This window comes from Marmota marmota, unplaced genomic scaffold (assembly GCF_001458135.2).
Source record: "Marmota marmota marmota unplaced genomic scaffold, marMar, whole genome shotgun sequence".
Classification (NCBI taxonomy): domain Eukaryota; kingdom Metazoa; phylum Chordata; class Mammalia; order Rodentia; family Sciuridae; genus Marmota; species Marmota marmota.
Window position 1 is genome coordinate 1,176,988 of NW_025999999.1, and position 24,906 is coordinate 1,201,893.

A 24,906-nucleotide genomic window follows, 5' to 3' on the forward strand; every position below is an offset into this window, starting at 1 on the left:
GTAAGAAAACTCCAAAATATGCATCAATGGAAGAATGGATACACAAAATGTGGTCAATACAGTCAATAGAATATTTCCCAGCCTTAAGTAATAATGACACATTTTACCAAACGGTTGAAACTTGAACACAACCAGACCAATAAGATGGTATTTTTGTGAGATACCTGGGGTAGTCAAATTCATGGACTGAAAGTAAATGGTAGTTTTCAGGGAAAAATGAAATAGGAGATGTCGTTTAATTGGTATAGACTTTTAGTTTAGGAGGATAAAAAAAAAATCTCTGGAGATGATTGTTGGTGTTAGTTGCACAATAATGCAAAATACATGTCACTCAATTAACATGTTATGCATATTTACCACAGCAAATAATATATGGTTTGTAGGGGTGTGTGTGTGTGTGTGTGAGAGAGAGAGAGAGAGAGAGAGAGAGAGAGAACTTATTTGACACATGCATGGGAGAAGAAAATGTAAATGAAGATAAACGATAGAATTGCAGTGATGTAACCACAAGCCAAAGAGTTCTAGCAATCACCAGAAAAAAAGAAGAGGAAAAGAATAGGTTCTCCATAGAGAGTACAACACTTCCCACATCTGGATTTTGGCCAAGTGAAGTGTATTTCAGACTTCTGGACTTTAAGAATAGTGTGAGAATAATTTGTTTTTCTATTTTAAAACTATAAATAAAAAGTAAAAAGGCCAATATGTTCTCAGAAGGAAAAATCTCAGAGTTATCACCATCCTTTATAAATATGATAGACCCAACCTGGTCTTTTCTTAAAATTGGGCATCTTGCCACAAAACCATGAAAAAATAATTTTGGCTTTACTATAAATTACTGCAAATTCTGAACCTGCTTGGAATGCCTGCCTGTGCCTTGAACTCACCCATGCCTGGCTCTCTGACCAGATAGCAGCCCTCTCTGAAACTTAGTGACACCTCATAAATATTGGCCTTCCCTAGCCAGGCAATGACCCTCTCTGAGACTCTAATGGTCCTCATAAATTCTGATGCTGGGGCCAGCAAAAAAAAAAAAATGTAAACTACCATTAGTGTGATGCTTGTCAGAGTTCTGTTATCTGAAACCCCCCTTTTGTGTAACTTTCTGGGCTATAAAGCTGGGATGTAGGAAAGGTGGGGTGCTGTCTTGTTCCCGCCATTTTGGGAGGGAGAGGCAGCCCAGCCGGTTGAAATAATAAGCTTGCTTTAATTTGATTTTAATTGGAGTCAGTGGTCTTTTCTTGTGTCCTGGTCTAACATTTTGGAGTTCCCCAGTGAGACGACCCTGCCCGACCAGATCACAAGACCAGACTGCTGGAAATTCTGAAGCCAGCCTTTGCTCCAGGGCCCCAGGCTGGAGAGCCACTCTAGGGGGTGCGCACCTTGAGACATTCCAAGGCCTCGGAGTGAGCCTTGGGTCCCTGGAGCACTGCAGTGAACTGCCGCACTAAAACTATCAGCAAGCACCTGGTGGAGGAGGCCTCCATAGGTAAGTGGCGCCTTTATAACATCTAGTATCCGGTTAAGGGAGATGTCTTCTGATGACAGAGAGGTGGCCTGGCGAGGCTCACATATACTCCTGTCCGGGTCAGTAACGAGAAATCGTTCTGTCCTCTGTTCTGTTCTGTAGGGAATTCCTCTGGAAGGGTAGACAGGTGCCGTTGGGCACGCACACGCTCCTACCCCGGAGCTTTAGCAAGACGTTGCATTGCTCCTCTGTTTTTCTGTTTCGGCGCTGGGTTTCTGTTTTCTTGTGTTTTGTTCTGTGTTCTATATGTTTTTTGTTTGTGTGTTTTTGTGCGTTTTGTTGTGTGATTTCTGTGGTAAAAACTTAAGGATATTGGACGTGAAAATGGGTAATAAAGCAATTAAGCCTGACACCCCTTTGGACTGTGTTTTAAGGAACTGCAATGAACTTTACCCCCCTTTATTAAGCAGGAGGAGAGAAGCCCCTAGCTGGCTGCTGGAGCACACCCACTGCAGAGGGCAATGCCTGCTGGGGATGTAAGAACTGAGTGTCTCCCAGATTCACAAGTGAGACTCCTTTAAAACCCCTTGTCCCTCCAGATCAAGAGAGTCACAACCTTTGGGCAGAGTTCCCTGTGTTTCTCCTTTGTTAGCAAAGCAATAAACTTCCCTTTTTCTTTTTCTCAAAACCCTGTCCTCATTATTATATTGGCATTAATTTGCTTCAAGGTCAGGAACCGAACTTTAAGTTACAAATTTTGATACCCCACCCCCCCCCCCCCCCCGTGCCCCAGAACTTTTTGAGAGCTGACTACTGAAATGTTAGGAGATGGAGCTTGCTTGGGGTGGAACCGAACCAGAGGAAATAATCCTGTAAGTAAAAGGAGGGACTGGGGGACTCCCAGTAGCTGCAGAAGCCCTGTTGCTTCGGGGAATTCCCTCCTTCCTTCCCTGCACTGTAAGGATTATGCCACCTCTGTCTTCTTAAAAAAAAAAGAGAAAAAGAAAAAGGGGACACTTAGTGCAGTAAAGTCGCCATGGAGACCCTTGATTTTACATTTCAGGTTTCCTCTCTGTGAAAACATCTGGTCCCCATGTGGGAACATCTATAGTGCCACTGGTGTAGGAGATTTTTCTCTTATCTGCTCTGTTTTAAAGGTTTCTGTCAGCCATAGTCTGGAGCTCCTTTTTGTCTGTCCTGTGTCTTTGTTTCTGGCCCTTTAAGACATGTGCAATAGTGTGTTGATATTATAAATTGTTTCTTGGGAATGATCTTAGCTGAATGTGTGTCTAAAAGATGATGTTTTATTGTAACAATCTGGTATCTGAACGGGTTTTTGAAGCATTGCACAATCTTGCAGTTAAAAGTTGGGTTTAGGTAATTGTTTAGTTTATGATTTCAGATAATTCATGCCAGAGAACTTAAATACTTAGGATGGAAAACTAAAGAACTCTACTTCCAAGTTGACAAGTAACTTCCCAATCATTCAGTCTTTTTTTTCACCAATTTTGAATTGGGTAGCCTGGGAAAATGTCACTGTGTGTACCAGTGCATTAATTTGGACAAGGATAGTAAATCATAGTATGGTATCTCTTGACTAAACAAGATGTAAAGATATAAAATTTTGTGAATTGTATCTTAAATTTGTATCATAATTTTCAACATCTGAACCTGAAAATTATGACTTATGGTTAAAATGCCTTAGGCCTGAGGTGTCTGCTCAGAATAGCAGTTTTTCCCTGCTCCTTCCAGACCTCAGCCAGGACTTATGTTGAAATGCAAATGAAAGAAGCCTGCAAGCTCAGTAGGAGACTGATCTGAGACCTAAGGGGGAAAAAAAAAGTAAATTGTATGGTATTTACTAATTACTGGCCAGTCATTTTTTCTAGGACTCTTAGATTCTGTATTTTTTTGAGCTCATGATTTTGATCCTACAGACCTAGGTTAATGTTTTTCTGATTAGTTCTATCTTTGACCAACTGTGGAGTTTTTGAAACATTGCAATGGAGATTTGTCCTGCGAAAAGCTACAAGGCCTTTACTATTGTTATGTGTGCACACTTGTGTTATTTGCTGTATGTCTATATATACATATGTCCTGTCTGTATATCAGATATATGATATACAAATTAACATATATAAGGAGCACTCATAAAAACAAATTTAAAAAATGGATCCAAAGATCTTTAATTCATGTGATTTAAATGGTTCAATTTAAATTGGATAAACAAATAAAAAATGTCTTTAAATTTAAGCTTACAAGTTTTTCTAGGTGTTCAAAAAACTCATAAAATATTAATGTCTATAAAATATCTAATATGCCTTGGTTCTAGGACTTTTCCTTCAACAAACAAACAAAAAAATGGCTAGCACTGTTCAATACACTTGTCTAATATTTTGATAACATAAGTAAAGTAAATTTGATATGGGATTACTCATTCATGAGTACTTTTGTTAGATATCTGATTGATTTACTAAGGTCTGTATAAGTTTGTACTAAGGTCTATATAAGATTGTAAAAACCAGTCATGTGTTAAAGAGACAAAAATTTCTTAAAACATAAGTTTACCCATAACATTGTGTTTATTAAGTTTTATTTTTTTTTCTCTAGAGCAAGCAACCATAAAAATTAAACAACTGGTTAAATAAGAACTGTTATTTTAGAGCATTATACTGTCATTTTTTTTTAAAAAAGGCTAACCTTGGTTAATATAAAAACATCAATGTAATTGTGATGCTATTAATGTGCTCATATCTTCCAGGTATACAAGTCTGTAAGGTAGAAACTTTAAAAGAGCATTATATAAAGCTGTTGTTCTGAAGTTATATGGTAAAAAATATATTGGGGATTTATTTACCTGTTATCAATAAGATATGTAAAGTTTTATGTTACTTTTTACATTGGGGAACAGTTTAAATGTATTTTTAAGTTAATGAGAGCCTAATCTATGTAAAGGTTAAAAACTTTCAGCCTTTCTTTAATTCATGTTTTAAATGTGGTATCATATGGTGTTAGCTAATGTTCATGTGACCTCAAACAATTTATGTAAACTTTATAAAATGATATTTAAAAAGCAAAGATCAGCTTTAGAAGTAGAACATTTAAGATTTATTAAGAGCCCTGCCTTACCTGAGATAAAGCTCTGTGTCCCATCTTACTACATGTGAGAATGACTATGAAAGCCGTAGGCCAGATTTTAGTTCATTTAAAGTTATGTTCAAAAGTTTTTTTTTTTTTTTTTTTTTTTTCTGTCAAGATTACTAGGATCTCAAACAGGGGATATAATGTATAACTCAGCCAAAAATTCAGGGTAGCTATTACATGAACTAAATGTTTTTACTCTTGTTAATTTTATTTTGTAATTTCCTTATAAGTGATCTAAAGATCCCCTGTTAGTGTTTTACAGAAGTGTTGCTTTAAGAACACAACAGGGGTTAATTTAAGATAATAAGCCATCACCTACAAGACAGATAGGATAATACAGATTCCAATTAATAAAAAGATGAATAATTATAAAGTTATAGACATTAAAGCCCAGTACTCTTAATATAAGGCTGTTAAAATTTATTTGCTGGATGTTTAAGTTTTAAAATTAAAGTTAAATTAAAAGGGCCAGAAAAACCAATATTTGGCTCTTGCCCTCTGAGTCAGTCTGAATCCAGGGAACAGGGGACTTCTCTAAAGAGCTTTGCAACTCTGGGCCACATAACCTCCCAATCAGGGAGATTAATGAGACCACTGAGAACAGAAAGCCAATCAGTGATTTGCTATGAAGAGGAGAGTCATCAGAGAAGGGAGACATCCCTGATGCTTCTGAGGGAAGCCACATGGTCAAGCAAGACCTAGACCCATCCTAGCGCAAATGGCACTAGCAGAACTGAGAAGCTGCTCTCAAGTTTCCCCAGGAATGACTCCCATAAAAGCTCAGCTGACTGTTAACAATAGATAGAAACAAAAGTCAGTTTGACTGCTTCATCTTAAACACTTAGCAAAGACAGTTAAAACCAAAATACAGCCATTCCTGGGCATTTTAAATAATGATGATGATGATGATGATAATAATAATAATAATAATAATAATAATAATAATAATAATAATAATAATAATAATAATAATAATTTAAGGTATACACTTTATGTTAGCCTCCCAAAATAAGTAAGACTGGAGGCTACAAAGAAGGATTCTCAGACAGAAATGCCTGATAACTATAAAAAGAGACTATCAAGAGGAGCTGCCAGAGACAGAAGTTTTTAGTTTAAGACCTACAGCTATTCCTAACCTACACAGGTAGGCTTGGTGTTTGCTAGTATGATTATCCAGCCCTGAGTAACAGAATTAAAGGTTTCTCTATTAGACACAGAGGTCATACTAGTAAAAGGATTTTACAAAATCAGATGACATTAAATTATTAAACTGTATCTTATGGGGAGGGACATCTGTAACACTAAAAGTTAAATGTTATGTTTACAGTCCTGATAACTGGGGATGTTAAAAGCCTGGTGAGGGAACTTCTATACAGTGACATGTTCCAGCTGCAGCAACATTTATTCAGTACTCATGTTTTTTGTTTCTCTCATAGAAGCACCCATCCCCAGACGACTTTACAACCTGTTCTTCCCCAACCAGACTTCAAACCGAACTAAAAGGAAACTCATGTCCCTCACACCGTGCCCCCTCACGTCACCCTCTCTCAGCTCAGAAGAAGCCAAAATGAGTGACGCCCTTCTTCTTACAACAATGGAGCCAAAAATAAATAGACTGTCAATATAAGTAATTAATTAAGTCAGGTAAAATCAGGGAGACCTGTTTTGGGTGAGTTCTAAAAAGTTGGAGACTGTTGCCTGAGGGATTAAAATTCCCTCAGTGCTCTTCCCCTACCCTATCAAAGATTTGAAAGGGACACATAAGAAAAGGGGGGAATGATAGACCAACCTGATCTTTTCTTAAAATTGGACATCTCGCCACAAAACCATGAAAAGATAATTTCGGCTTTACTATAAATTACTGCAAATTCTGAACCTACTTGGAATGCCTGCCCGTGCCCTGAACTCACCCATGTCCGGTTTTCCCTGACCAGATAACAACCCTTTCCTAAACCTTAGTGACGCCTCATAAATTCTGGCCTTCCCTGGCCGGATAATGACCCTCTCTGAGTCTCTAAGATCTCCATAAATTCTGATGCCAGGGCCAGCAAAAATGTAAACTTGTGTTATGCTCCTCAGAGTGTTGTTATCTCTAACCCCCCTTTGTGTAACTTTTTGGGCTATAAAACTGGGCCGCAAAAAAGCCTTGCCGCTGTCCTTGGCTCCCACGATTTTGATGGACAAGGCAGCCCGGCTGGTCAAAATAATAAGCTTGCTTTAATTTGATTTTAATTGGAGTCAGTGGTCTTTTCTTGCTTCCTGGTCTAACAATACAATTGATATATAAGAATTAGAATAATTATCATAATTATCCTGATGCTTTTAAATCAATTAAATTTAGCTTTCAAAGAGAAATTTGAAACTTGGAACTCAAGATCGTATTTGAAAACATTTACCATTCAATCAAAAATGTATGAATCTTAATTTCTTAAAAATTAGCACTTTTTCACAATTTTTAAAAATTTTTTATTTTTTATTTGTAGTTGGACACAATATGTTTATTTTCTTTATTTATATGTGGTGCTGAGGATCGAACCCAGGGCCTTGCACATGCTAGGCAAATACTCTACCAGTGAGCCATAACCCCAGCCCAAAATTAGCTCTTTTTTAAATAATAAAATTTTCCAGGCATAAGAGATTAATTTGTATTTTGATTTACATTAGCATAGTAATATTTGATCTTAGGAAAAGGGCTTAAATAACTTTAATTGACTGTCTCATGTACTTCTAACCAAGTTAGTTACATATAAACTTTTCCATCTATTCAAATATCACCTATTTAGATCTTTCTGTATGTAACTTCTCTATCTTTCTATTATTAAAGCCTTTAATACATGAAGACCTTTTTACCCAGAAATATTTTCTTTCTTCTTTTAGGTCTCTCTAATTTTTCTTTCCTCTCTGTAGAAACATTTCTTTCTTTCCTCTAGGATTCTTCTTTTTGGACATATTTTGAAACAATTCTTGTAAATCTTTGAATCTAGATAAATTATTGTTTTTTAATAAGAAGAAATATTTTAATGGAAATGTAGCCAGAGTTTTTGGACACCTTTGTATTAAGAATTATATATGTTTACCATTTTATGAAAACATAAACAATAGGAGTTAAGATTACTTAATGTTAGCATCTTAACCTTATTAGTCAATAAATATCTCTTGAAATAGGCATTTATATAATGAATTAAATTATCCTCAACTTTATCTTTAGCTGTAAAAGGCGGGGCATTGGGTAAATGTACATAATAATATGAGTTATATTTCCTGTTGAAGAAAAACTGTGAGAAGAAAATAGACACAATGTTAATTATCCTATAAATTAAAAATTATGTAGGTTATTTAACCAGCTAGAAAAAATATGTATTAAGAATGAAGACATTGTTTATTTTTGTTTAATTACCCACTTTGAATTGAATCTTATTAAATCACGTGATTTAAAAGTATTTTGATCCATTTTTATTTTACTTTAAGTATTATGAGTGCACTTTTTACCTATGTAAACTTTGTCATTATGTAATGCAGTTAGAATAGAAATCTTGTGCGTATGTGTAGAAATCAGAAGATTTAAAAATCTGGTAATTACCAAAATATATAAGATATTTCAGATATTGCAGATGTCAGCATTTTATTTTCATAATTGTCAGATTTATTCCCAATAACATCCGTGAAGAAAAAAATAATAATCAAGAAGCTTTATTAGAATTATTATTATTAGAAAAAGTTTTTACAACTCTTCCTTAGTAGTGTAGCTATAGAGAGAATAGGAAATGAAGTTCCTTGGACAAACCTGTTATTGGGATTAGGATTAGTTTATGTAACTCAGCATGGGTGGGGGGGAGTTAAACACAAGGCTGCTATTAAAGACACAGGAATTTGTTGGCTTGGAATTTATAAAATAACTTTTTTGGTTAGCGAGCATTTCTTTGGAAAAATGAAAGAACATTTTGTAGCTGGACTTTCCTCTTTAAGGAGCAGCATGCAACACGCAGGCTTGGCAAAGCTGGAGGGCAGGCCTGGAAGGCACCCCCAGCCATGGTGGGAGGGACTGAGAGAAAGCCTGAGAAAGCCTTCCTGGCCTGCGGGAGGCGGGGCTTGGAAGAAGCCAGTGCAGAAGAAAATTTGCCACGTCGCTGCCACCTGTCCTGAGCTGTCCTCCCGTGCCTTCCATGTGTCCCGAAATCTCGCCTGCAGCTCTGGGTTCCCACCCTGCGTGCTGGCCTGTCTTGAGTGCTTTCCATGTTTGTCCATCTGAAGTTAGAATATTTGTAGTACTTGCTGGACCCCACCGGCCAGGGCGACCACGTTGGCCCCAGGCGCCACCAAGCCAAGAGCTGCAGCAGTCCTGGCCGCTGCCTTTGCCACAGCTGCGGTTAGGTGTCTGGCTCCCTCGCCAGGGCTGGTGCAGCCGCTGGTCCGCAGGCCTGCCTCATTCATGGCTTCTGAGTCTGTGGCCCATTTCTTCTATGGACAGATTTCTCCCTGTCTGCGGGCTGGCATATGGACTTTTTAAAAATATCTTTTCCCTTTTGTTTTATTATTGTATTCAGAATTGCAAAACAGATTTCTTTCTCGGAAGAAAAAGAGTTCTCCGTGTTTAACGTCCCATGATAAAAACTTTCCCCTCTCCTCTCTCCTTATACTGATCCACAATATGATAACCCATAATATCCACAAGAGTGCTTTTTCTGCAAGAGAGGGCCAAACTCCCACTAGTTACCTTTCAATTCCACACCATGAGGGTCCCAGTTCCAGGAGCCAGTTCTCGCCTGCATCCTGTGCAGGTAATGGAAATGGGGGTCTCCTTGGTGGAATGGGCTGGCTGAGAAATAAAAGCTAAGAAAAATAGAATGACAAAACAAAACAACAACAACAACAACAAAAAAAAAAATAGAACACAGAAAGTAGAACTGGCGAGCTGATCAGAGGGATTGAGTTTATGGATACACTATGGCAAAATGGAGCCCGTGCCTACTTTATTTATATTGAGAAACATCAAGTCTTCCATAGAATATTCTTTACCAAAAAAGGTCAAAGGTGGGCTATTCAGTTCCTAACAGGTTACTCCCATCTCCAGAGCTACTATGGGGGATCTTCCTAGCAGAGTGGAGATAAAGATCATGTGCATTGGGTAATCTATTGCATGGGAGAGCCATAGATAATTCCCAAGGCCAAACCTAAATCTCCCTGGCTTCATGCTCAGAGAAGATCCTCATGTATTTCACGGATGGCTTCACACACACCCGTGGGGCCAAACTACAGGTCCTGTTGGCTTTCCAGGGCTGACTTAACCACAGACCTGGTGGGTCTGTTTCTCTCTCAGCCAATGTAGGTGGGATTCCAGAGCCACCTGTTCCTCTATGTCCTCATTCATGGCCTCTGAGTCTGTGGCCCATTTCTTATTGTCTAAGATTTGCTGTTCAATCCCTGATTCCTCCACTCTCCAATGCTTTTACAGCATTCTTCAGGGACTGCTCTGCGAACCCTGGTTTGAATGATGGCAGGCCAGGCCCCACCCCGATGGTGGCCTTGTTAGAATTCACCACTGAATTACAGTGGATATTCTGATGATAGTTGAAATGGATGGGCTCATTCTCATTTTGATGGTTAGGTGCTGTGCTATACTGTACAGCTCCCTAGACGGTTGTACATGTCTGCTCTGACCTGCATCACAATGTGGTTGCCAAGACAGCTATTTTTCCACTTCCCGTTGATGAAGGTAATAAAGTCTTCTGTGACACAGTTGGAAAAGTAGTTAGCATTCTTCATCAGGTAGTCCACACAGTGCATGTCTACAACTTCCTTCAAGTCTTGGTCTCCACCTACCTTGTGAGCTACAGTCTGAAATAGGGCCTTCTTCCTTCATCAGCTTGATGTTGAAGCCTTTCTTGTCCTGTGGGACCTTTTCAAACCAAAGCTTCTGCTACAGGGTCCATGGCTTCCTTGGGTGCTGAAGCTGCTTTATCCATCTTCACTGTTGTAGCCCTCCACCATCTCCATGGGGTCTGTTCTGCCCCATCAACTGCACCAACACTGGTGCTTGACATCAGAGCTTGCTGTGCATGGCCCAAAGTAGCAGCCATCCATGCCCACATCCACTGTGTCACCCAGAGCACTGCCGTGACCACCTTGGCCCCCAGAAAGAGGTGGTGATGCCTGTTGTGGCCAAGGACCTGCCACTGCACAGGGCAGCACGACCAGCACCCAGNCCCTTGGCAATCAACTTAACAAAAAAGATGAAAGACCTCTACAATGAAAACTATAGAACACTAAAGAAAGAAATTGAAGAAGACCTTAGAAAATGAAAATATCTTCCTTGCTCTTGGATAGGCAAAATTAATATTGTTAAAATGGCCAACTACCCAAAGTGCTATACAGATTCAATGCAATTCCAATTAAAATCCCAACAACATTCCTCATAGAAATAGAAAAAGCAATCATGAAAGTCATTTGAAAAAATAAGAGACCCAGAATAGCCAAAGTAATTTTTAGCAAGAAGAGTGAACCAGGAGGCATCACAATACCAGACCTTAATCTGTACTATAAAGGTATAGTAATAAAAATGGCATTGTATTGACACCAAAATAGACATGTAGATCAATGACACAGAATAGAAGACATAGAGACAAACCCACATAAATACAGTTACCTCACACTAGAAAAAAAGGAGCTAAACATATACATTGGAGAAAAATAGCCTCTTCAACAAATGATGCTGGGAGAACTGGAAATCCACACAGCAAAATGAAACAAACCCCCTATCTCTCACCATGTACATAACTCAACTCAAAGTGGATCAAGGACTTAGAAATTAGACCAGAGACCCTGACCCTAAAATAAGAAAATGTAGGCCTGAATCTTCATCATGTCAGATTAGGTCCCAATTTCCTTAACAAGACTCATAAAGCACAAGAAATGAAAATCAAGAATCAATAAATGGGATGGATTCAAACTAAAAAGCTTCTTCTCAGCAAAAGAAACAATCAATGAGGTGAGGAGAGAGCCTACATTTTGGGAGTAAATTTTTGCCACACACCCATCAAATAGAGCACTAATCTCCAGGATATATAAAGAACTCAAAAAGCTTAACACCAAAAAAACCAAACAACCGAATCAATAAATGGGCTACAAATATATTAAAAAATGTTGAACATCTCCAGTAACTAGAGAAATGCAAATCAAAACTACTCTAAGATTTCATCTCACTCCAATCAGAATGGCAGCTATCAAGAATACAAACAACAATAAGTGTTGGCTAGGATGTGAGGGGGAAAATACATTGCTGGTGGCACTGCAAATTGGTACAACCACTCTGGAAAGCAGTATGGAGATTCCTTGGAAAACTTGGAATGGAACCACCATTTGACCCAGCTATCCCACTCCTCAGTCTATACACAAAGGACTTACAAATAGCATATTACAGTGACACAGCCACATCAATGTTTATAGCAGCTCAATTCACAGTAGCTAAGCTGTGAAAGTTACCTAGATGCCCTTAAATAGATGAGTGGATAAAGAAACTGAGGTACATATACACAATGGAATATTACTCAGTATTAAAAGAGAACAAAATTATGGCATTTGCAGGTAAGTAAGCCAATCCCAAAAAAACAAAGGCCAAATATTTTCTCTGACAAGTGGATGTTTATCCATAATGGGGATGGGAGACATGGAAAAAATGGAGAAACTTTGATTGTGCAAGGGGGAGGGGGGATTGGGGGGCAGGAAAAATGGTGGAATGTGATGGACATTATCCTAGGTACATGTATGATTGCACATATGGTATGAGGTCACATCATGTACAGAGAAATGAAAAGTGCTGCAATTGTGTACAATGAATCAAAATACATTCTGCTGTTATATATATCTAATTAAAATAAATAAATAAATAATAAAAAATATTCAATGAACTAAAAGAATATATGAGGAATTAATAGAGAAATTTAGAGATGAAAGATCATTTTATAAAAGAGTTATTGAAAAGAAACCAATCAATACTCCTGGAAATGAAAGACACAATGAATAGAATTAAAAATTCACCTGAAACCATCATCAACAGATTTGATTTTGTAGAAATTAGACCTTCACTCTTAAAGACAGAATATAAGGCCTTGCAGACAGCGTACATGAATTTGAGTATATAGTATGAAACAAATGCGCAAAAATGATAAAATATGATCAGAATACATAAGAACTCTTGGACAATATCAAGAGAACAAACCTGAGAGTCATTGGGCTAGCAGAGAACATGAGGATACAGTCTAAAGGCATTAAGAACAATTTCAATATTATAACCCAAAACTTCCCCATCAGAAAGAACATAGACATCCACATTCAGAATGCAAACAGTACCTCAAATAGACCAGATTACAAAAGATGTTCTCCAAGACATATCATAATCAAAATGCCTAACATAGAAAATAAGGAAGTGTTAAATGCAGAATGAATTTAACAAAATGATGCTCTGTTCATATGTAAATATAACACAGGGCATTCCATCATCATGTGTGTGTATAAAGCACAAATCAAAATAAATAAACAAGCAAGAGGAAGATCTGTAGAGTAAAATGAGAGTAGGGTTTGGAGAAGTGAAGGGAAAGCGGGTGTGAATGAAGACTGAAATGGAATGTATGTGTGACTTTTTAAAAATGAACTTAACTGTATGGTATATAACTGTAATTTTTGTATTAAAGAATTTAAAGCATCCAATACAAAAATGTGAAATTGGGGCTGAGGTTGTGGCTCAGCAGTAGAGCGCTCATCTAGTATGTGCAAGACGCTGGGCTAGATCCTCAGCAACACATAAAAATAAATAAAATAAAATAAAGGTATATTGTGTCTAACTACAACTAAAAAAAGTTTTAAAAATGTGAAATTGATGAATAAATATTTTTTTGGATTTAAAGTTTAAAAAATGCTTAGGAACTATCTGTCTATTGTCTCTAACAGAACTTCAAATTTGATTTAGTTGGACAAAGATGGGTTTTGTGAATGATTAGACATCATCCTATATAGAATTCTCAAAAGAATCATATGTAAAATAAATTTGAAAACCTTCTCATCACATAGGCCAAACCATATCACACATAATGCAATCAAATTAAATTATCAGAAAAGTTTCCTTTTCTGGAGGAATCTCTGCAGTGAAATTGGCATGATCAAATGGCTAACATGCTTTACTTGTGGGAGTTCACAAATTTATATTGACAGACTCTAAATAAAGGAGACTTGAATTAAAAGCATTCTGAATTAAAAGTAAGACATCTCAACAATAGTTAACTTGATAAGGTAGCTGCTTGAATGACAGTGTCTTTTAAACATTACAGGGATATAAGCTTTTAGAAAAAGTGTTGTTTTGGCCAAGGAGGTAGAAAGAATTTGAGGAGTCTCGTGGATTAGTATGTGTGCATATATGCATCATACACAGATAAAATTTTTTGGTTTTTTTTCACTATTGACAATGCAGGTCAGTCATATGTGTACACATACATTGGTAAAAAAAAAATACTCTACCTCTCTGGTTGAAATCACCTCTTCTCCCCATGGGGTCACAACTAGGGATCATAATATAAGATCTCATTCAGCCTGAAACACTTGCAAGGCGGTCAATAAAAACAGTAATCTGTTAAGGTTGATGACATAAAGAGGCACCCACCATTGTTTTTTTTTTCAACTCTTCCACAAGGCAGCGGGCTTCCTCTTGAATTCTGTCCTCAATGCTCCTCTTCCCCATGCCCAAATACCTCAGGCTCATGAGGGAGAAGTGCCTTATTTCTTTCCATGTTTTTCCATTGCTGAAAGCTATTCCTATAAGGAGGAGAAACAGATGGGAGAGAGATTGCATCCAGGCAGAGGAAAGCCACATTGTGAACGGACAAACTCTGCCTGAGGAGCTATTCTGGTCTGTTCAAAACATCCTCCTCACCCCCATGACTACTGCCCAACACACATATGTGCACACCCATGTGCATTCACACACTTACCAAGGCCTTTATTACATCTTTCGAAAATTGGGATAGAGTCTCTTCCAGCAAATTCCTCCCCATTATCAACCAGGGCTTCCTTCACAGCTTCATATCCATGCAACACCACAGTGGGCTTCATGCCCAAATACAGAGTGAACACAGGCCCATAGACTTTTGACAACTGAAAGTGAGAAAGAATACGAAAATATTAGCAAAATAAATAATAATTTATGAACATATCATGTCTGATTCTTACGGTTGTTACTATTGTAATTAATATGTTTGTTCTATGACACATTGGTGCAGATATTTTAAAATTCCCATACAAAGGTGATAGTGATTATAATAACTGTCACTTAGAGGTGGTTTATGATATGACATTCAATGGCCACACAATTTGTACACATATTATAATTAATTCTCACATCAACATTTTCAGCAGGCATATTTGCCCTATTTTACAAAAAAATGTAATTCTCTGTAAAAGAGAATTCCAAATTAATTTCTAGTGCCTCAAAGCTAATATAAAAGAGACATAAATTAGAACCTCTGCCTATTCAACACCTGATATTTGAGCAATTTATTTTATCTGAATACACAACATGAATTTAATACCCAACTGCATTAGGATCACCTGCAAAACTCTTCTCAACAATATTCTGACTCAGTAGTCCCGTGGTGAGCACCAGAAATCTACAGTTTTAAATAAATCTATATGATCCTTCTTCCAAGCTCCATTTAGACTCTACTCCTGCCACAAATTCAGAGAGTGAGACTATATAGGTAGCACCAGGACACGCAGCAGCTACTGGAAGAGCCATTTCTTCTACTCTCCTACATTCTTGACCCCAGACAAATGATTTGTGTAGAAACCCAAAAGATGCTGATATCACCAATTGGGCCCTAACTCATTGCTCATTTCTTTTATTCTTTATGGTATTCCAGACCCACAGTTATTTCCTTGACTTTGCCCCAAAGTAGATTCTTCAGAGAAGTTCTATATTTATGATAATCCTGAATTAAACACAGGGCTAATATGGTCCATGATTTATTTAATGAACTCTTTACTCATAAGCACTCTCTTAGCATTGACCTTCAGGCAAAAATCACTCCAAATGGCTGTATAAGAAAAAAGGGAAGAAGCATTCACTACTTTTTCCAGTTTGTGATCTTGATTCGACTGGACAAGGATCTAAATGTATCTGTAGTTACAAAAGTCATTTCTTTGTTGGACAATATCTGACTATGACAAACTGGAAAAAGCAATAAGTACATCAGAGCTTGTGTTGCATGTAGTATTTTGCTTTAAAGTTATCTAGTAAAATACTGTACATCCAAAAATATATTTTATGGTTAAGTGGGCGATGATTTACTGCCTTTTGCAAGCCACTGAAGGAGCATAAAACATACTTACCTCTGCTAAGGATTTGTTCACATCCTTAAAATCTATCTGCAGGGCATTCCCAATAATTGGTAGAGGAGTGGGACCAGGAGGGAGCTTCCTTCTCCCAGATGTGGGTCTCCAGAGTGAAATGAGAAGCAGACAGGGGAGAAGGAGCACCAGCACCACAATGGGATCCATTGAAGTCTTCCTTCTTACGGAGACAACTGTGAACTCTGATAATTCAATAATGCTTTCTAATAATTCAACTTGTAACTCTTTGACCTATGAGGGGCTGTTCACCTAGGTGGACTTTAATCCTTCTAAGTAATCTTTCTCTCAACGACTGGGATAAAAATAAAATGTTCTCTAGTGATGTTCTCTTTTTTTCCAGTCCCCATGCAGGTGATAGTGCTTTAAATGTACTAGGTTGGTGACCCGTGAGCAACAATTAAAAAAAAAAAAATAGCCCACTTGCTTTCAATATGCATTCATCACTGAGAAAATTTAAAATTAAGTTTTGATGCATGAAAATAAAATTAATTTTGGATTCTTAGAGTAATAACCAGTTGGGAATTTATGACTTGGGTTAGTTTGGAATATTATTTGAATTGGGTGAAGATTATATTTTGCTATTAAACACTGGGAAACTTTTTCTCAGTAATAGAAGGCTTTCAAGTATTTAATATGCTACTTACAGAATCATTTCTCCACAAAGCACCAAATACCTAACATGATTCATATATTTTAAATCACCAAACATCAAATTATTATCTAAAGTTGCACAGTCTTCAACATTAAATAATTAGAAAGATAGTCATTATTATTGTTTAAATTTCGAAATGGAAAATTAGAGACATTGTGAGCTGGGATCTGAATGAGTGGCTTGGATGATCACATGGTACATATACTATGGCTTCACCACAGCTCAGGAAGAGTAATTTAGAAAAACAAAGCAAACCCCGTAAAATATTAGTTACTATGGAAGTTCATCACACTGACTCTGTTTGTAAAGCACAGGCTTCCCATCAAATAGGAGCTCCTAATTTGACTTCAGGTGAGTAGGACCAGAGGTGCTTAAGTGAGGAAATTAAAGGTTGCCTTTTCCTCTGCCCATCACTGCAGAGATGAAACCTGCTCAGCAGAAATGTGGCAAGAGCCAACCTCAGGAAACCGAGTGGGGAGCACGAAGAACCATGGCTTCCCACTTCCCTGTCACCTCCAGACAAGCTGTTTCAGTTGTTTTGCATTTGTCATTGTCAGAAATAAAAAAAATGAAATGATGCACTGCAGTGAAGGGAAATTATAGACAGAACTACAGTTGTGGGGGTAATAGATGATGAAAGTGAGAAAGGAATTAAACCCAGAGCGCAAACCAACACCGCTTGCAGACCTGAAGGGGAGGCAGCTTTGAGTCATAAGACGTCTTCCATGATTTCTGAAATGATGTGTGTTACTAGATCACTGAGATTGATGCTTACTCAAAGGCATGTTTTGCAAAATGCTTTGCAATCATATTTTATCTAAATTGGTTAGTACGGTTACTTCTGAGCTGTTCTTAAGAAAGACTGTTATGTAATCTTTTGTTAATCATGTTTGTAGGGGAACTGACAGTTCACAAAAAATTTTTCACATCTCTCAAACTCCTTGTCTAAAGAAAATTATTCTCACTGTAGAGCTGAGGAAGCTGGGTCTTGGAGATGCAATGCCTTGGCCAAGGTAAAAGGGATTGAAGGTGGGAAAGCTGTTGCTAGAATTCATGGCACCTGTATCTTGTATCCTTCCCTTTGAGAAGACACTTCTTATATGTTGTTGGTAGAAAAATTATAAAATTATAAAATCATTGTGCAGAATGAAATGAAGGCTCCTTCATATGTGTGCATAGAAATAGAACATGAGAACTGGATTTATCATAAGATCCAATCATCCCAGTTCTTGTCGCGACCCCTTGCCCGCAAGGAAGACGCAACTCAGGAATCTTCTTTCAGCAGTTTATTCAGGCCCTTGATATTTCTTCTTCTCTCCCTCGGATGCCCCTCCCAGCCATAATAAAGCATCTCAAGCCCCAATGCAAAGCTGCCACGTGGAGCTTTCTCATAGGGTGGTGAAAAATCATGTGCCAACTCTCCCAAATAAGGAGTTGTTTGTCACAGACCACAGCGGAGCCAGCGCCATCTTCTAATGGCGACCATAGTCTGCAGAAACGGCAGAAGCGGCTCACCACAGTTCCCCCTTTCTGTTTTCTTAAAACAATACAGGTGAGAGTAGAGGTCCTATCCCACTGTGCAGAAGTGGCTGCATAGTATGGCTCAGTCTTAAGGAGGGCCCTTCCCCAGATCCGAGGCCATATCAGCCGACGCCTTTTTTCGTGGGGTGGGGCGTGGNTGCTTTGCATTGGGGCTTGAGATGCTTTATTAAGGCTGGGAGGGGCATCCGAGAGGGAGAAGAAGAACTATCAGGGGCCTGAAATAAACTACTGAAAGAAGATTCCCGAGTGTTGCATCTTCCTTACGGGCAAGGGGTTGCGACAAATGTTCAGAATTATGCAGTCAGAGAGACTGCTGTATCCATGGTCCCTTGAGCCTTGTTTGCTGCAAATCTTGGTGTCAACCATGTAGTGTTGGTACTGCATTAATGCAAGATTCTGGAATTAGGGAGTCATGAAGGATTCCACCAAGATTTCAAAGGAACATCTGGGAGGACAGGCAAAGTGGAGCAGAGTCAGATATCTGTGCAAACAGCCCCTGAAAGGGCAATTCATGATCATAAATGAACTAAACACACACTTCTCAAAAGAAATACAAATGGTCAAGAATATAAAAAAAATAGTCAGCATTTTAGCAATTAAGGAAATTCAAACTGAAATGACACTGAGATTTAATCTCCAATTAGATTGTGTGTCATCAAGAACACAAAAAATAATAAATGCCAGAGATGATGTAAAGGAAAAAGTAAGACGCTTTTACACTGTTGGTGGGATTGTAAACTGGCACAACCACTATGGAAATCATTATGAAGGTTCCTCAAATACTAGGACTGGAACCACACATGACCCAGCTATACCACTCCTCAATAATCATCCTAAGGAATTAAATAAGAAAAGGAAAGTTGGGGAAAATCCCATGAAAATCAATGAGAAATCAGTACAGTAGAAGAAAGGGAACAGGGGAAGTGAGGAGATGAGAGAAAGTGGAAATACTAGAAAATGATTTTGATTGAATGACATTGTTATATGGTGTGCATGTATGAATATGTAATAACAAATCCTACCACTATGTACAACTGTAATCCAGCAATAAAAATAAATGGAAAAAAGAAGCAATAAGAAATGTTTGAAAAAATGTGAAGAAAAAAAGAGCAATTTTACACGGTTGCTACGATTGTTGATTAGTTTAATCACTATGAAAATCACTATGAAGTTTCTTCAAAAGAGTAGTAATGGAAACACAAAATGTCTAATCTATCCAACTCCTTGATATTTATCCCAAAGAATTAAAGTCACATCTTTAGCAATGCAATGCCTACACATTTATAGCAGTACAGTTCACAGTGCCAAAGTTATGAAACCTACATATGTATCCATCAACAGATGTATGGATAAAGATCATGTAGTATGTATACACAATAAAGTTCCACTCAATCTTAGAGAATTAAATGTCATTTTCAAGGAAATAGATGGAACTGGAGAACATAGTGCTAAGTGAGATAAACCAGACTCATAAAATCAAACATCATGTGTTTTCTCTCATATGTAGCAGTTAGTGAGACATAAAAAAAATAAAGGGACATTGTCACAATGGAAAAAAGACAAGGACAGTAGAGAAAGGGAATGGGGGAAAGGAGAAGAGGGAGGAAATGGGAAGTATATGGGAAAGAAACTGACAAATTTGTGCTACGTGCATGTATGAATATATCACAATATATCCCACTCTTCTGGATAATTCTAATGTATTAATAAAAACCTTTAAAAAAAGACGACAGTACAGAAGTAACAACTCAAAGATGGTAGAATAACAACTTCCATGTATAAGTCCTGAAACAACTGACCTGGTATGAATGTCTGAAGCAACTGTTTTGGAACTCTGGAATCTAGGTGATAATATAGAATCCAGGGAAATATTTGATTAAGAAAAGTTCTCATAAATCTCAGTGTCTCATGAACCAGCTACCCTTCCCCATAGAGCAGCATCCACGGCAGGCAGCTGTGAGGATACTGGTCTGCATTCCTGTTGCATCTGGTTGATCTTAGAATGGGCAACAGGGATCCTGTCCTACAAAATCCACCTTTATATGTTTTGGTCACTTGATCTGAATTACTGAGGAGCCATTACACAGTCTGGCCATTGTAGTTTCCCATTCTCTTATACACTGTGTACAAACAATCATTTTAATTTGCATTTTGTGACTCCAATTTTATATTTTGTAGCTTGTCTATACTTATTTCCTTATCACCTGACATGTGAATTTTGTCTTTCATCAGGTAGATTATTAATATCTATGGAACAGTATCCATGTATTCTAGCTGTTTTACTATTCAATTTTAATTTTTCTATGATAATTCATACATATCTATAAAGATGAGATGTGCTTAAAGTGCTTGTCAAGAATGTCTTGCCTGACCACTGAACTAGCCCTAGCAACCACAGATTAATCAATGAACCACAAAATGTAGAAGCAATCAGATAACTGAGCTGTTGTTCACATTCTACCTCTTCCATTTTAATCAGGAAGCAGTCGATGAAGTCCCGAGGATTGTTCATATCTAGGGATTCTTGGTGTTCCTTTATTTTCTTCAAAAAATGCTGTTTTAGATCAGAAGAATTCTTGAGAAATGTTTTATGACTCCCTGGGAAATAATCAATGAGAGCAGGAAAATTGTTGCAGACCTACAAAATAAAAGCATTTATTTATTAGAAACAGATAAGAAAAACGTGAATATTATGCCTAGCCCATCTTAGAAAATATGACTTTAAAGTTTTTTTTTTTTTTTAAATTGGTTTCCACCTTGTGGGAGAAGTTTTCACTGTATGTGTATAATAATTCTCTAGCTTATAGAAAGATTACAAGGAGAGAAACATGACCAGAGGATCAGAAATGATAACACTTTCCTATATTCATCCATCATCTTTAAGGATAAAAATTTATATAAATGTTCTCCATTTTCAATCTAATTTTTCTCTACAATCTGGAAATGTAGCTTGGTGTGAATTACCATGACTGATACTTTGTAGGTGAGAACAGAGTTTAGGGGAATTTGGGTAACCAGAGAAAGAGTACAAGGCTTGGTAATTATAAATGATGCTCAGTAGAGTAGAGGGAAGAGAACAGGGAGAGGGAGGAGGAGAGGGTCAGGGGAAGTGGTGGGGAGTGAATTAGAGCATATTATATTCCATGGTTTTACAATTATGTGAAAATGAATCTTATTGTTAAATATAATTAAAAAGAACTAATGCAAGTAAAAAAAATTAAAAAGCACAATGCTGTTCTCTGATTTTTCTTATATGAAGCACCTCAGAAATAGAGTAAATACTAGAGAATAGTGAAAGTTTCGAAAATACTGTGAAATACATTTGGGCATGAAGTAACTATGCACAAGATCTCACAATCGACTTATGAAGAATGCAGAACCTGCCAACTAAGAATAAGGCAAAAGTATCTATTGAGGATGGTACACACTGAAATGCCATCATTTTATTAGACTAACTCTATTACCTTGTCAGGTCAGATGCCATCTGAAATGTTGTTATGGTTTAGATGAGAGGTGTTCCCCACGAGCTCATGTGTAAGAAAATACAAGAGGGTTTAGAAGTGAAATAGTTGAGAAATGAGAGCCTTAATTGAACCAGGGCATTAATCCACTTGTGGTGATTAAGGTGGTGGTAACTCTAGGCAGGTTGTGGCTGGAGGAGCTGGGTCACTGGGGGTATCTTTGGTGTATACATCTTGTCCATGGTGAGGGGAGTCCCTCTGCTTCCTGGTCCAGTGCCCTCAGCTAATTTTCCCCACCACACACTTCTGTCACTATATTCTGCTCACCTCAGTCCCCAAAGAATAGAGCCAGTCATCTATGGACTGAGACCTCTAAAATTATGAGCTCCAAGAAACTTTCCTTCCTCTCAATTGTTCTGTTCAGGCTTTTTAGCCAAAGATATGAAAAAAACTAACTAAAGCAAGCATCAAACTTCTCTACCCAGTTCAGTTTCCTTGCAGCATCTATGCCCCCATTTTCCCTCCTTAATACCCTAAATGAAGGTATATCTTTTGTGCATATGTGTGTGCTTGTCTAAGGTTGATTTTTTTATTTATTCTTTTCAGTTATAAATGATAATAGAATTTATTTGGATAGAATTATAACAGCATAGAATATAATTTATTCTAATTCTGTCCCTAGTACTTCTCCTCTTCCTCCCTTCATCCCACCACTATTCCATTCCCTCTACTATTCTGGCCTTTCTGCTATTTACTTATACTTTTTTAGATTAGTGTTCTGTGTATTTACATGATGGTAAGATTCACTATGGCATATTGATATGTGTTCATAAGAATGTTAGGACAGATTCCTTTCATTGTCTTCCCCTATGCCTTCATTCCTCTCTTTCCTTCATTCTCCTTCATCTACTCCACTGATCATTTTTCTATGCGTTTTCTTTTATTTGACCCACTTTATTTTGGATTAGCTTCCACATATCAAAGAAAACATTTGACCTTTGGTTTTGTGGAACTGACTTATTTCACTTATCATGATAGTGTCTAGATCCATCCATTTACTGGCAAATGCCATAGTCATTCTTCTGTATGGCTGAGTAATACTCCACTGTGTATATGTACCACATTTTCTTTATCCATTCATCTCTTGTAGGGTACCTAGGTTGGCTCTGTAGCTTAGTTATTGTGCTTCAATAATCATTCTTGTGCTGTGTCACTGTAGTGTGGTGATATCAAATCGTGTGTGTGTGTGTGTGTGTGAAAATTATATTCCATGCTGTTATAATTCTGTCAAAATGAATTCTGTTATCATGTATAACTAAAAAGAACCAATAAAAACAATCAACCCTAGACATGCAACACATACACACAAAAGAAATACCTTCATTTAGGATATTTATACACACACACACACGTGCAGAGGAGTGGAAAACTGGGTAAAATTGCTGCTTCATTAATAGTTTTCTGAGAATTCTTCATACTGCTTTCCATGTTGGCTGCACCAATTTGCAGTCTCACCAACAACGTATGAGTGTACCCTTTTCCCCGTATTTTTGCCAACATTTATTGTTACTTGTACTCTTGATAATTGTCATTCTGACTGAAGTAAGATGAAATATCAGTGTAGTTTTAATTTGCATTTCATAATTGCTACAGATGTTGAACATGTTTTCATATATTTGTTGAACATTCATTTTTCTTCCTTGGAATAGTGTCTGTTTAGTTCCTTTGCCCACTTATTTACTGGCTTATTTGGTATTTTGGTGTTGTTTTTTGAGTTCTTTGTATATCCTGGAATTAATGTTCTGTCTGAGGTGCAGGTGGCAAAGATTTTCTCCCATTCTGTAGGGACTCTCTCTACATTTTTGATTGTTTGCTGTGAAGAAGTTTTTAGTTTGATACCATTCCATTTATTGATTCTTGATTTTACATCCTGTGCTTTAGGAGTTTGTTGAAGAAGGCAGTTCATAAGCCAATATTATAGAGTTGGGCCTACTTTTTCTTGTAATAGGTACAGGGCTCTGGTTTAATGCTTAAGTCCTTGATCCACTTTGAGTTTGGTTTTGTGCAGGGTGAGAGATAGGGGTTCAATTTAATTCTGTCACATATGGATTTCCAACTTTCCCAGCACAATTTGTTAAAAAGGCTATCTTTTCTCCAACATATGTTTTGGATCCTTTGTCAAGAATCAGATAACTGTATTTGTGCCAAGCAAAGTGATGAAATTTCTAAGTGGTGATTGGAATACAGACCTTGTGAATGATAAGTTCTCCACAGGGTTCTAGATGTCCACTGAGTGACATGATTGTAGTCATTTGTACTCCATTATAGTCACCAAAGTACATTATAAATATTAGGCTTTATGGGGTATTAGGGAAAGCACTGGCCAGAAAGCCAATAGGTTTGCATGTCATCTCTATATGTGGAAATTCATTTTCCTGTGCATAAAGTGAAGGACTCAGTCATATTTTCCTGATGCTCACTACATGACACCAAACTCTGGGTTAGATTGTGGTGTCTAGACTCACTTTACAGCTTGGACCACTAGAAGTTTTGACTTGGCAGAGTGAAGACCATATATGTTTTCTCAGGAAGAAGGGGTAGGATATTGTCTCACCTGGATCCATGGGGAGCTCAGGATCTGCACATTTTCATTTAATTTCCTCATTAAGTTTAGAAAATCCTTATCTTTATAATCAAAATGATTATGGAAGACAATGGAGCAGATCACATTGCAGGGAGCACAGCCCAGGAGAAAAGTAGGATCACAGGGTGAGGCTAAAGAAGTGGAAATGTTAAAAATTATCATTAAAAAATACAAAAAAAATATATTTCTCTTTGAGATAACAGGGAAAGGTAATTGTAGAAACTCTAAACAATATCTACTTAGAGGATCCCTTGACATGAAAATATTCAGCATCCTAAAAAATTATCACTTTTACTTTAGTCTCAAATTGCCTTTTACCTTCTAGCCACTTTAATAATGGTTAGGAAATGCTCCATTCAAATCTACCATGTTTTTAAGCCATTCTAACCCAAAGTTACACTTATTTGGAAAACATTTTAAAAGATCACTTTAAAAACCTCTATTAATTCAATTTCAGTGAAGAATCATATTTGTCATTAAACCTGTGCATAATTATGAATTATATAGAAAGCAAAAGAAGTTAGGGATGGTCATTGTAAATATATATATATATATATATATATATATATATATATATATATAATGATCATCCCTAACTTCTTTT

The 24,906-nt window shown here is 37.3% G+C and overlaps 1 protein-coding gene and 1 long non-coding RNA gene across 6 annotated transcripts in view; one reads left to right on the forward strand and one right to left on the reverse strand.

Moving 5' to 3' along the window:
• LOC107149732 (cytochrome P450 2C9-like) overlaps window positions 1-24,906 on the reverse strand; it is a 103,890-nt gene that overhangs the window by 73,078 nt on the left and 5,906 nt on the right. Inside the window, exons 1-3 of one of the 5 annotated variants that reach the window (XM_048807040.1) lie at window positions 15,983-16,243; window positions 14,587-14,749; window positions 14,259-14,410 (exon numbers count right to left, since the gene is read on the reverse strand). The exons of 1 other annotated variant lie outside the window; for it this stretch is intronic. In XM_048807040.1, the coding sequence (XP_048662997.1) occupies window positions 14,259-14,410; window positions 14,587-14,749; window positions 15,983-16,150 (483 nt within the window). In that variant the 5' untranslated portion in view covers window positions 16,151-16,243. 3 more of the 5 variants (XM_048807043.1, XM_048807042.1, XM_048807041.1) reach the window with 3 other exon arrangements.
• Window positions 1,658-21,276, forward strand: LOC125617955. Its single transcript, XR_007349084.1, has 3 exons — window positions 1,658-1,843; window positions 6,985-6,987; window positions 21,266-21,276. It is a non-coding gene; the product is annotated as an uncharacterized LOC125617955 (long non-coding RNA).